At 39.1% G+C, this 14063-nt stretch overlaps 1 protein-coding gene and 1 non-coding gene across 2 annotated transcripts; one reads left to right on the top strand and one right to left on the bottom strand.

Moving 5' to 3' along the window:
• Nucleotides 1-571: 571 nt before the first annotated feature.
• trnan-guu lies at nt 572-645 on the top strand. The gene has a single exon. It is a non-coding gene; the product is annotated as a tRNA-Asn (tRNA).
• A 716-nt stretch (nt 646-1361) lies between these two features.
• gba2 (glucosidase, beta (bile acid) 2) lies at nt 1362-14062 on the bottom strand. Its single transcript, XM_024287627.2, has 18 exons — nt 13933-14062; nt 13236-13744; nt 10140-10231; nt 9856-9971; nt 7513-7731; nt 7188-7427; nt 7013-7115; nt 6105-6258; nt 5616-5741; nt 5353-5537; nt 3830-3934; nt 3640-3747; nt 3332-3483; nt 3137-3243; nt 2848-2990; nt 2442-2557; nt 2124-2315; nt 1362-2023 (listed from the first exon to the last, which is right to left on the bottom strand). Exons 2-18 carry the CDS (start codon nt 13427-13429, stop codon nt 1793-1795), a joined length of 2583 nt encoding a protein of 860 aa, XP_024143395.1. The 5' UTR covers nt 13430-13744; nt 13933-14062; the 3' UTR covers nt 1362-1792.
• Nucleotide 14063: the final 1 nt, after the last annotated feature.

The following is a 14063-nucleotide window of genomic DNA, read 5'->3' as shown; positions in this document are numbered from 1 at the left end:
AAAACAAGGCCACGGAAAATTATTTTATCTGAGAATTCTGACTTTTATCTAAGAATTCGGAATTCTGAGTTTAAAGCCAGAATTCTGAGATTAATGTCACAATTTTCCATAGGCTTTTTTTTCTTCCATGGCCCTAATCCTCTTCCGTAATTATATATATACTATATATAGTATATATATACACATATATGAACTAGACTCTTAATCTCAGGATCATGGGTTCGATCCCCACACTGGACGAAAGTCTTTGTGCAATACATCAACTTTTATCCAAACAATTTTACAGGGAGCAACATCAACGATAGCTTTTGATTGGCACTAATATTTGTTTAGGTTTTTTTGTTTTTTTTTATAGTCATAGCATAGTACTTTTGCTTGATAAAACACATCGTTTTTAGAGTAAATAACAAAAACTACTTTATTTTGTAGCCCTTTTTTCGTAAACATGCAGGTATTAAATGAAATTTAAAAACGGACTCAAAAAGCAATTATAGCGGGTATCCAAAAAAAACACTTGCATTTCCTCCTACCAATGAGGACAATATGTGTAGTCTGATGCTAGGCTGACACCGTCTCTGTGGCGCAATCGGTTAGCGCGTTCGGCTGTTAACCGAAAGGTTGGTGGTTCGAGCCCACCCAGGGACGAAGCTTTTTCTCTTCTTACGATGTTTTCCGTGTGATTTTTCTAACGTGTTGTGGCCAAGAGTAATCCTACCTTTGTACGCACATATGTAGACACGTCTGTAGCTTTACAACTCACCTAAACAAAACAAAAAAGAGTAAGACCATACAACTTGTAGTAAAACCAGCTATCTCTGCAAACTTTATTAATTTCATCAGGGGAAAAAGTGTGTTGAAAAGTTCAACCGTTACATTGCATAGTCTCAATTGAGTAGTTACACGAATAGGAAATTTTAATGCAAATATTGCACAACTACTATTCTAAATTAAACGCTATGCTAACTCATAGGGGTTAACCAGTGAACAAATTGTAATTAATATCATTATAAGCATATGCATTTTCAAATAACCATAAAAAATTAAAAGTCCAACTTAACATTTAAATACTCGTGATATTCTTTTATCACCATACTTAGCTCTCAGAAGCATGTGCAGGTAGCCCTCATTTCCCACGATGACCTCTGCTCCTCATTAATGGGTTTATTCATTCTTGACTACTTACTAATATATGTAACACAAAACTTAAAAAAAAAACACTGCATCTCAAAGTGAAACACTTAGACACCAAAGTAACTCATTATTAAGCTAAAATGTACTAAAATCCTACAAAAAAGATTCAAAAATAGTACATGTTTGGCTCTCTTAAGTGTTTAATATGCATAAAACTACACAGCAAACAGTATCTTCAAGTAATTTATTTAGCTTAATCATCAGACATATTTTTTATTTTTAAAAGGATAAATGTTGCTTCAACATTTATATTACACAGGTAATGGTTTGCATGCAAAAAGGCACAAAATTCTTCAACAATGCTGACTTTTCAACACACATCCTTGATTATTTATTATATAACTTGAAAATAAAGAAGAAAAAAATATAATATATGAACATGTTGCAGGTATGCTTATGCAATTGGCAAAACAGTGAAGTGGAAACTTTTGGGACAATACTTGGTTTGTTGTGATTTTCAGAATGCCTGGCTTGACAGCCTACAGTGCAAGATTAAGTGCAGCCTTTTCAAAAAGACACATACAAACATGCTGATTCTATTTAACCAGTCAAGACGGGGAGCTGCAGGGCCAAGATGAGAGGAGGTGGTAATCATCTGATTTCATGTTCCAACTGTATCCGAAACTCCTGTTGAAGCTGTTGGGGCTTGATCCTTTTGTGTCATGTTTAGAGCAAGCTGCATGGCCCAAATACTTAGAGGCCTCATGTAAGCCAGAGATCGGTAGATGTTCTTCTCACAATAGGCTTCAGGAGTCTGGAAGGCCATGCCCAGCCTCTCCCATACTGTCCGGTAGCAACCCTCAGCTGTGCGCATCCCCTCGTCTCGCATACCCTAAATGAGAAAAACAAACAAAACCACAATTTACACTTTATTTTTTTATTGTTTTTAAGTGGCTTCCATGAAGCCAAGAACGAATCCTTCTCTTACTGACCTCATGGATCATAGTGGCTGCCAGCCCATACACAACACCAATCCAAACCTCATCAGACTGGACACTGGAGCGGTCAGGCACTCCTTCAGGGCGCATGCCATTGACAGCGCCCATTTGGCCCCCGGCAAAAGCCATCACATTCAAGTCAAAGATGGATTTCAGTGAACTCTGAATCTTTTCTTTGGGAAAAGCCTGTGTGGACAAACAAGGTCAACGTTTACTTTAATCCTGAAAAGTCTTCTTGGATTCCCTTCTGTCTGATAGGAATCATATGTTTGCTTAAAAGTGGAAAAGATTCTATTTTTTTTTTTAACTTGCCTGATAGTCTTCTTCTCCAAAAGCTGATGCTTTAAGGAACCAGTGACCAGCACACTGGTCAGACATGACACTGTTGGAATGATGTCCCCCGCTGCTGTCATAGTTGTAGTACTTGCCTAAAAAAATGGTGTAAAAACAAACAAACATGGGAGTCAGTTATAGTCTTTTAGCTCGAAAGAATGACTAAAAGCAAAATGGTTCTGGTTATTGTAAGCATTGTTTTAGTAAACTTGGAAAATGTTAGTAAATGCATTTCCTGTAATTTTGCGTTGGAAACTTTCATCGGTGAAATGCTGCGTAAAGTCTTTTCAGCACATCTCAGTGATTCTCAAAGAGGTAAAGTCGAGGGCTCTGTCATGACCGGTTTACATTGATCCCAGTTTGGGAAGTGCATGTCGGATCGTACCGTTCCACAGGAGCTTGTCAAAAGCAGCACTGCCTCTGTCCAGAATGTCCTTGTAATGTTGGTACGACTTCTCGCTGTCCACCAGTCTGGCCATTTTACACATCACACATAGGGACGCCAACCACAGCCCGCCACAATATGCACTGAGGAGTACAGAAAGAAATGAATTGGTAAAATCATTTTAAAAACTCTCGATCACTTAAATGTACTTTGAAGGGATTCTACCAAAAAGAGAAAAATAAAGAAAAAATATCTAGATTCTGATCCTTTTAAGTAAAGTGTGCCTCACCTTGGTCCAGTCACCGTCCAGCCATCATACGTCTGATCAGCGTATCCAGAGTTCTCAATCAGGCCATCTCCATCCAGGTCAAACTTTAACTCTGACTCCATCACAGCCTAAACGATCAACCACAGCTCAGTCGGTGCTACTAAGTGAAGCATTATTTTACAGGAGCAGGTTGCTGTTTGCTGTCTTCCAGCGTACCTGGCAGATGGGCCACATGTCCTGCAGGTACTGGCTGTCCTGGGTGATATGAAAGTCCCTGTAGACCTGCAGGACAAACTTCAGGTTCAGATCCTTCCAGCCGGCGGTGTCGTGGATCAGGTAGGCATTCAGTCTGTGCCAAGGCTCATCATCTGTGGAGTGTCAGGCAGGTCGTTGTCAGACTTCATCAAAAAAAACAAAAAAACAACAACTGTATCAATCTAACAGCAGGTTAAAGCTTTTTTTATCCAAACAAATTGTGCTAGAACAGTTCAATTTTTCGTCTTTCAGAGACCGCCGACTCCTACCTGGGTCTCCAATGTCATGAGGCACCACGTTCTTGGTCTTGACAGGTGAGTACTTTCCGTTCATCAGATGGAGCCTCTCTGTCAGGTCCTGTTGAACTACACTGCCAGCTGAAAAGAGATCCAGATGGTGAAAACCCAGAGCAGGCTCTTTGTCAGACACAGAGTTTCATAAAACTAGAGTTTGACTCACCGATATCATATTGCACACTCAAGGCCAGTTTGGGCCACAGCATAATAAGTGCAAAGGAGGCATAAAAGTGTACATCATACGTGTTGTACATCCTATACTCCTGACCTAAAAAAAAAGGGCAAAACCCAGTGAAAACATGATCACAAAGGCTTCTTTTAAGCCCCAATCATTTTTGGACCTATTTTAAAAGCATTCCCAGTGGTCTTTCAAATTTGATTATTAGCCAAAATGAAAATAAGAACAACCAAAAAAGTTTTTGTGCGTTTGTGTCAGGGGTAAAATTATGAAACAGTACGGGTAATGAATACAAGCAATGTCAAAATATTTATATTTATCATTATTATTTTCTTTGATTGGATACCGATTTAGGAAAACATGCATTAAACTAGCAGGAAAAGTAAAATGGGCGGGCCTTAATAAACTCGGCTTCTTTGACAAACATGCCCAAATTTTGTTAGAAATGTTCAGATTATTTTGTCAATGTTATGTTTTCACAATGTTTTCTTTATTTTTAAATAGTGTTTCCTTGGTGATATGATAATAGCATGTTGGAATAATAAAGTCACAAAATTACAAATCACAGGTGTGCCTTATCAAAATACTGATTAGACAGCCTGATTATAGCACAGGTGTGCCCCATCAGGTTGGTGATATTATGGCATGATTATTGCACAGGTGTGCCTTATCGGACGGCGATTAAGCAGCATGATAATAGCACAGGAGTGCCCCATCAGGTTGGTGATATTATGGCATGATTATTGCACAGGTGTGCCTTATCGGACGGTGATTAGACACCATGATTATTGCACAGGTGTGCCTTATCGGACGGTGATTAGACACCATGATTATTGCACAGGTGTGCCTTGTCGAATGGTGATTAGACACCATGATTATTGCACAGGTGTGCCTTATCGGGATGGTGATTAGACACCATGATTATTGCACAGGTGTGCCTTATCGGGATGGTGATTAGACACCATGATTATTGCACAGGTGTGCCTTGTCGAATGGTGATTAGACACCATGATTATTGCAAAGGTGTGCCTTACCGGATGGTGATTAGACACCATGATTATTGCAAAGGTGTGCCTTATCGGATGGTGATTAGACACCATGATTATTGCACAGGTGTGCCTTATCGGATGGTGATTAGACACCATGATTATTGCACAGGTGTGCCTTATCGGGATGGTGATTAGACACCATGATTATTGCACAGCGTTCGAGTTAGAATAATTGGAATAATAAAATTTCAAAATCACAAATCACAGGTGTGCCATTTCAAGATGATGATTAGACAGAATCAATACAATGAAATAAAACTAATACTCAGAAATTCAATTTTAATCTTAGTTTCCTTTATATGTGTCCTCCGTTAGAAAAATCCCACATTAACATGTTAAAAACACCAAAAACATGATTTTCATCAGAATGGGTCTTTATTGCAGCTAAAGTATTTTACAAAAAGCTAGTCTAAACCATGACACCCTATGCCATTTGACTCCTCCCTTTGTGTCGCTCACCTTCAAGGTAAGCGAAACGTCCATACTCCTTGATGACATCAGGCTGGGCCGGCAGACCCCCATCCTCACTGCGCAAGCCGCCGCTAACATCAGCGTCTTCTGCTAGCTCGGTCCACACCGTCCCTCCATCCGCCACAAAGTACAACTCATTAAACAGAGCTGACTTATACCAGGAGGGAAGAGAACTTTAAAAAATAAAAGTCATTTTTAATGTGTGTAAACTAACATATTGAATTTATGAAGGTTCAAGGATTGAAAAGCACCTGTCCTGCAGTATAGGTTTCTGCCACTCCTCGATTCTTCTCTCCCATTCTTTGTAGTGCGTCAGGGCGTAATGACTGAGGGAGGGAGAAGCATCCCCTTTGCTTCCAAAGTAACGAGCGTATCTCCTGCAAATAGACACAGGCTGATGTAGTGATTGGAACTCTATATATCTTTAATTTCTAGGGTTTGTTTACAGCTATAACACATTTTACTTGTCGGCCATCATGTTTTTTTTTTCCTTCTACCTTATTAAAAATTTACCGTCAAGCTTCTCCTTGACTCTGTAATGAGCATTTACAGGCAACACCGCACGGCAGGTATCAGCAGTGAGGTAATCCGAGAGCCTCAGAAATAAGCCGACAAATTGAACGAAGCTGAAGGATCACAGCTAATGGATGTAAACTCTAAAATACATTTTAGAATTGCTGCAATAAAAAAGTACTATAAATGTATTTTTTACTTATTTCTGAGGTGGCATATGGTAATACCTCACATGTTTCCTGTCCCTTGACCCAAAGGTGATTTGGGGCATGTCCCAAGCCAGGCAGAACTCCACACTGTTATGGCCATTAGCCGGCACAGAACACCCCACAGCGAGCGCCGCCGCCACCTTCTCTCCTTTCTGGGTTGGCGGGCTGGGTCCTATGAGGAACAGAGCCGTTCAGATATGTGGACAGAACGAAACAGGAAATGAAATTCATAATATGACGAGGACGCGCCAGATGGCTTGAACTGCAAAAACTGAATCTTAAAGTGAAAAGACTCAAAAATGTCCTATTTTCTCTCTTAGAAGAAAAACAATCGTATTAAGAAAGCTTTTAAATAGCAAAAATCTTAGTTTAAGAACTTATTTTAATAGAATTCTTGGCATTTTTCTTTTCCTACTGGCAGATTTTTTATGCTTAAAGGACATTTTTTTTTTTATTTCAGATTATTTTTACTTATTTCTAAGAGGCCTTCTGCAGTGTACTTATGCATTAACAACTGTTTCTGTTTCATCTATCCAGTAAAGGCCAGAGCTGAATGAAATAGTGCTGGTTTGATGCAAATTTTGCAAAAATAATCAAGCTTAAACGCCTAAATAATCCATCAAATCTGTTGGCAGAGGTAAGAAAAAGAAAAAAGGACTCAAAAGTCTTCAACCAAGTTTATCCTGGATCAGATTATTTAATAGTTTTTATTATAAGGATTAAATTGTTTATTTAAAAAATAAAAATAAGTAAAAATGTTTGTAATGTAATAAGACTTTCCAATCTTGCTAAAAACTCTAAAAACTGAAGAAAATACAAAAAAGATTCTGACTTTTTCAAGAACTAAAATCCTCAATTCTTTGCAAAACTTTAAAATTTTTAAAGATTTGAATGAATTAATTTAACCATCAACATGCGTCTCTGACCTGAGGGCGAGTCGAGCTGCCCGTCGGTGATCAGGTCGCTCCACAGACCGCTGCAGGTCCCTCTGGGACTGAACGCCGTCTGGTGACTGACCTTTCTGCCGGGCTGGAGAAACTACACATTAAAACAAATTTCCTGCAAGCAGCATATTCGTTTCCCACAGGAAATGAGCCAAACCTGCTCTCGAGCTGAGATGCATAAGGTGTAAGGGTTCACTGTTGTGCAGTGATGGAGTAACACCCCAGACAGCGCTTCCCCGTCTTTCTCCAGATGGAAAGGCTCGTTCCAGTGTCCACCGCTGCTGTCGTCTTTGAGTCCCGACCCGTTGACCATCGTAAACATGATGGAGACATCCAGAGCGTAGTCGTTCTTGTTCTCTATGTCCCACACAAATACAGCCACAGGAAGACTCGAGTCCTGCAGTGATGAAGACGGCAGGGGAGCTTTCAGCTCATAAAAAGAAACTATACATTCATGGTGACACTTTGGAGTTATCAAGTACTTTGTAATCGTGAGGAATGACTGGAGAAATCTGCCTGCAGGTGAGGGTGACGTTCTGTCCGGGAAGGTGGTACACGGTCCAGGCGCGAGGATACAAAGCGTGGTAGAAGGCGTACTCCCCACAGTAACCCCAGTTCCAGCCTTGTAACGTGGGCGGGTGCTCCACAGACAGCACCTGCTGGTAAACGGTTTGTCCTCCCCGCCGCAAACACGCGGTAAACTAAAGGAAGACAAAAATAAGACTTTTACTACCAAGTTACCACTTTGGTGCAGATGTGGTGCAGTGGTAGAGAGGCCAACCACAGGATTCACCATTCATTTGTTCCTTCTGTTCTGATGTACAACCATGATGCGTCATTATGGGTCTACAGCAGGGGCGTCAAACTCAATCGCTCAAGGGGCCAAAATCCAAAACACACTTAAGGTTGCAGGATAAACATTTATTGAACACTCAAAAACTATTTTTTTTACTTAAAAACCTTAACTTTTTAACATAATTATGAACTAGATATATAGCATTACCTGCAATAATGCTAGCTGAATATGGCCGCTAATAGCTGAAGATGCTAAAACTGATATCTTAAACACTGAAGCTGATAGCCAACTAAAATATTAGCTAAATGCAAAATTAGCCCAAAAAAATTTAGGTTAGCCAAAACATCTATCATGTAGCTGAAAACTAGCTAACCTTGAAAATAGCCTTAAAAAACAGAAAAAAAGCCTAAATTAGCTAAAATAGCTAACGCGTAAATATTAGCCTAACTCCAAAACAGCCTAAAAAAACTTTTTAAAAAAGCCTAAGTTACCCAAAATAGCTAGCTTGAAGTTGAAATGTTAGCTAAACTCCAAAATAGCCTAAAACACCTTAGTAAATGACAAAGTAGTCCAAATAGCTAGCAGAATGCCATTTTTTTATTTTAAGACTGTAACTTTTAAAATAAGTATGAACTACAAATATAGCATTACCTACGATAATGCTAGCTGAATATGACGGCTGAAGATGCTAGTGCTAATAGCTGATGATACTGAAATTGATATCTTAAAACACTGAAGCTGATAGCCAACTAAAATATTAGCTATATGCCAAATTAGCCTAAAAAACTTAGGTTAGCCAAAACATCTATCATGTAGCTGAAAAATAACTAACCTTGAAAATAGCCTAAAAAAAAACTGAAAAAAGCCTAAATTAGTCAAAATAGCTAACAAATAAATATTAGCCTAACTCCAAAACAGCCTAAAAGAACTTTTAAAAAAAAGCCTAAGTTACTAAAGTAACTAAGTTAACAACCTAAACTCCAAAATAGCCTAAAAAATCTTAGTAATTGACAAAATAGTCCAAAAAGCTAGCAGAATTACATTTTTTTTTAAATTTTAAGACTGTAACTTTTTAAAATAAATATGAACTACAAATATAGCATTACCTACAATAACGCTAGCTGAATATGACCGCTGAAGATGCTAGTGCTAATAGCTGATGATGCTGAAATTGATATCTTAAAACACTGAAGCTGATAGCCAACTAAAATATTAGCTATATGCCAAAATAGCCCAAAAAACCTTAGGTTAGCCAAAACATCTATCATGTAGCTGGAAAATAACCAACCTTGGAAATAGCCTAAAAAACTGAAAAAAAAGCCTAAATTAGTTCAAATAGCTAGCACGTAAGTATTAGCCTAACTCCAAAACAGTCTAAAAAACTTTTTTTAAAAAAGCCTAAGTTACCCAAAACAGCTAGCTTGAAGTTGAAATGTTAGCTAAACTCCAAAATAGCCTATAAAATCTTAGTAAATGACAAAGTAGTCCAAAAAGCTAGCAGAATGACAATTTTTAAAACTTTAAAACCGTAACTTTTTAACCTAATTATGATGAATAAAAAGACAGGAATATTATTCCAGAATAAATCAACTTAAATCTTAACTAACTTTCAATATTTTACCCTTCATAAAAACACATTTTGTCAAAATTATACAAGTTAGAAATGATCGCAAGATAACATTGAGCCATCAATAACAATGAAATAAAATGATCTGGAGGGCCGGAGAGAATTACCCAGAGGGCCGGATCCGGCCCCCGGGCTTCAATTTTGACACATGGTCGACAGAGTAGGATATTTAGCATCAGATGGCACTCAAATTCCCTTATTATGGTTACATTTCTCATCTAAAAGTGTGAACATACTGTAACTTACTAAAAATGAAGTTAAAAAGTGACATTTGTTATGTTTTTACCAACAATTAACATCAAGCTGTTGTGATTATCCGTGATCCCCTACTTTTTATGATCAAGTCCCAAAGTGTTCTAGAGTCGAGTTCTCCTGTAGTTTATCAACTACGGTTCCACTCACCTGGTTGGCTATAACGGTTTTGTAGTGGTACATTCCAGGGTTCAGCTGCCACCTGCAAAACTCCCCCCTCCAGCCCCTCGTGATGGTTCCTCCTCCAATCCCGCCCAGAGGAGCACCTGTGAGTGAGTGTGGCATCAAATCAGAAAGGATTAAACTGTAATCCAAAGATTTGCCTTTCAGTCTTATGATAGGCTGTCCTCAATAGCTCTCATTCAGAGCTAATAGGATTAAATTAAAACTGTCACAAAGTTAAAATCTTTGTAAAAAGACGCTCTTTCTCGTACCGTAGATTTGACGCAAGGGCAGAGCGTGGAACATGTCGATGAATGGAGCCTTCTTTTCTACTTGGGTCTTCTTGTACCACCATTTCAGATACCTGGACACACAAAAAGAGCATTGATCAGCTCACGCCTCGTCTAAAACATTTCCTGAAAAGGCAGAACACGAGAGATCCATTCCATCTGAACAAAACAAATTAATTACGTTTCTAGAACAGCTTCATTTATGTATCGCAGCTTCTGATCACAGTCTGTTAAAAGCTGCTTTAAGAAGCAAGAGTAGACACAGACGAGGAGAAAAAAGGAGGCCACTGTGTGACTGGATAAAGAAGACACTTGTAGTGGCGGCGGGAGGTCGATTTCATGCAAGCGCTCCCAACGGTGGAGGGACATGTGTACGTGTGTGTTACACATTTTTGCTCAGCAACAGCAGCACTCTCCCCGAAATATAAATTAAACATCACAAAACAGCTCCCATGTCCTGAGGCAAGAGGTTGGGTGTTTCACTACCAGAGTCAATAATCTGTCCTGAACTCTGACACGAGACACGCTGAATGTTCTACTACTTTGTTAAAAGCAAACAGGACAAAGCTGCTGTTTTGCGCAATATGATTCAACAGTGCGCTCCAAGGTCAATTCTCCAGCACTAAATTTAAGCCACAACACACCGTATCTTAGCTCAGATACATTGGGCTGTAAAAACTTAGTGTTTTATTGCATGTGGGAGGCCCACAACTTAGCATTTTACGTTCACAATTTAGCATTTGATGTGCACTATTTACACTTTTGCATGAACAATTTAGTATTTTGCGTGCATAACTTTGCATTTTCGGAGCACATGTTAGCCTTTTATGTTTTACAAATTAGCTTTTTAAGTGCACAGGTTAGCATTTTTATGTACATGCTAGCATTTTACGTGTACATGCTAGCATTTTACATTCACAAATGATGTTTTTATATGCACAGGTTAGCATTTTGCTTGCACAAATTAGCATTTTATCTGCACAATTTAGCTTTTGACATACCCAGGCTAGCATTTTTCTTGCACAATTCAGTATTTGGTGTACACAATTTAGCATTTTAATTGCACAGGTTAGCATTTTACGTGCACGTTAGATTTAAGTTAACAAATTAGCTTTTTACGTCCACAAATTAGCATTTACATGTACAATTTAGACTTTTGAATGCACAATTTAACATTTTATGTTGACAAGTTAGCATTATATATGCACAATTTAGCTTTTTACATGACCAGGTTAGCATTCTGCTTACACAATTCAGCATTTGGTGTGCACAATTTAGCATTTTAAGTGCAAAAATTATCCTTTTGCTTGAACAATGTATTATTTGGTGTGAAAAATTTAGCATTTGGTGTGTACAAATTATCCTTTTGCTTGCACAATTTAGCATTTTAAGTGCACAATTTAACATTTGGTGTGTACAATTTAGCATTTTACTTGCACAATTTAGCATTTTAAGTGCACAAGTTATCATATTGTTTGCACAATTTATTATTTGGTGTGCAAAATTTAGCATTTGGAGTGTGCAATGTAGCAGTTTTATGTGCACAATTTAGCATTTAGCGTGCAAGGGTAACATTTTACGTGCACAGGTTAGCATTTTGCTGGCACAATTGAGTATTTTTTTGCACAGCGTAACATTTTGTGTCTGCAGTTTAGTTTTTTGTAGCCATAATTTTGTATTTTGTGTACACAGATCACTATTTAATTGGCAGCTGGAATATATAAGATAGACTAGGATCTGTGGTGTCGTGTTTGTGCAGATTTTTATATTTTGATCAATTCTAAATGGAGTTAAAACCTCCCACACGAGGAAAGGGTGACATTTGTTGTGTAAATTGTACCTGCGACCTTTTCCCCGAGCGTTTTATTGCACTTTTATGAGTTATGCTGTTATATGGCATCATAAAAAACGTTTCTTTTTATTTGTCTGAACTCTTCACCCGCTAAAGCAGGAAAGGGATGAGGTTTCGGCAACCGTCAGCTCCGTTTTGAAGCAGAGCGGCGTTATTGTGCAGAACAGTGAAGCAGCAGCCAAACAAACCTATGCCGAACAATGGCTTCACTTCAAAGTTCAGGTCAGGATATTCCACGGCTCCATTCACAGAGACACAAATGGGATCAGTTAACGTGTGTGTTTTTGAAGACGTGGCAGTTTGACCTAATGTTGGGATCAGAGTGTTCTGCAGCTCAGCTGGAATGAAAACAAAAGTCCCACTGCAGTCCAGATCACACAGGAAATGACATGAATCCAGTTTTTATGCAACAGAGGAAATATTATATCCTTGCATTTATACGCATCTAAACAGAAACTCTTTGAGCCACTGCAATAAGGAACAACGTTGCTATGGCGACAAAGTTGACACACCCCATAGGCAGAAGTGGATGTGCAGGCAACAGGGATCACAAGATTGTGATAGAAATAGCTACAAATGAACAAACATGCACTTCAAAAAAAGAATTAATACATATATTTTATTTGAAAATTATAAAGAAAATAAGTTTAGCCTTTGGGGACACAGAACCCTCACTTTCTACAACTAATTTGTGGCTATAATATACTAAAATGCTAAAAAGTGGCCACAATTTACTAATTTGCACGCACAGAAGGCTATGAAATACTAATAAAGTATATTTCGGTGATCTCAGCTCTACTTTAGCACTGACAGGAAAGAGACTTTTCGTGCAAACATTTGCTCTACAACCAAACGTGATGCATAGTTTTGGTTTGAGGTAAAACTATTTAACCAGAGAGCTTTAAGAATTTCAGGAAGTAACAAAATCCTTAGGTTACTGGGAAAATACTTTGCTTAGCAGATTATAGATTGCTTTGCTCTTGTGGTGCACAAACCATTTTATGCAACTTGTAAAAAGATTCATAATCCATAAGGAACTTAAAAACCCTGAGTATGAGGCTGTTAATGATCAACCTGAGTTGGTTCTCCATTGCTCACACCACTGAGTAAACAAGGAGAAAAGCTCCTACAGGAGGGTGGAAAGGCATTTCCTTTGGAGGAGATTTAAAAAAAAATGCAATCTTGATGGTGTATATTAGATGTGTCAACCCTAAAGAGAGACTTACCTGATTCCAAGGCCGAGGTGCTGCCACACGTTGGACAGGGACACATCCTTCGCCTGGAAGGGTTTCCTCTTCTCCTTGAACTCGTGCGCCAGACAGATGCGCCATCCCTCCTTAGGAACCCCGAACCCCTCTTCCTTGGAGACATACGTGCTCATGAGGTCCCCTGTGGATTTCTCACCCCACTCTGATGTCATGGTGACGCGGATCCGAGCTCAAACCGGGAGGAAAGAACTTAAGTTTAAACAGGCGGCACGGAGCAGGGAGAATCTGCTCGGTGGCTCTGCATTGGGGTTTTTCAATTAAGAGGAACCGGTTCTCACGGGACAATCCCTCAACGCTTGCGCAATGAATGACTGCTCCTTAGGGCGGAGACTGTGGTTTCATTTTTCTTGTGACCGGGCACGTTTCTCTCCGGATGTGGCGGTCCAGCTGTCAGGAGGGATGGATGGATGAGGGAGGGCCGGAGAGCAACAGGAAACTGGCCCTCTTCAAGCTTCAAGCTTCAAAATCTAGATGGAAACAACAATTAAACCTGTGTTTACATGGCGCGCACGGACAATTATAAAGTAGATATCTTTCCAACCAGTTAGCTAGAAGATGCAAACACTTTAAATGGGAAACTATCCAAACGCAACCGTACCGCGTGCATCTTTACTTACTATTTTGATCGGGAAATGTGATTTACACAAAAACGTACCTGAAAGGAAAAGCCATTCCAGTGCAGGGCAAAGCCAACTTCTGACAGGATCCTGCCTGTAGCCTGTGTTAGCACGGCGTCTAAATCCTTTCCAATTTATAGAGGAGGCATTTTAACCCTTCCAAAGACTG

This window comes from Oryzias melastigma, linkage group LG18 (genome assembly GCF_002922805.2).
Source record: "Oryzias melastigma strain HK-1 linkage group LG18, ASM292280v2, whole genome shotgun sequence".
Classification (NCBI taxonomy): domain Eukaryota; kingdom Metazoa; phylum Chordata; class Actinopteri; order Beloniformes; family Adrianichthyidae; genus Oryzias; species Oryzias melastigma.
The sequence above is the reverse complement of the archived record's forward strand: the minus strand, read 5'-3'. Positions and strand labels throughout refer to the sequence as shown.

What these genes read in the sequence shown, in the direction of transcription:
- gba2 (XM_024287627.2), bottom strand. Translation starts at nt 13,429, where the DNA reads ATGACATCAGAGTGGGGTGAGAAATCCACAGGGGACCTCATGAGCACG. An exon ending in AGGGACAGGAAACATGTGAG is followed by an intron (nt 5,742 to 6,104) that starts GTATTACCATAT and finishes GTCTATTTGCAG; the next exon opens with GAGATACGCTCGTTACTTTG. An exon ending in TGACAAGCTCCTGTGGAACG is followed by an intron (nt 2,558 to 2,847) that starts GTACGATCCGAC and finishes CCATTTTTTTAG; the next exon opens with GCAAGTACTACAACTATGAC.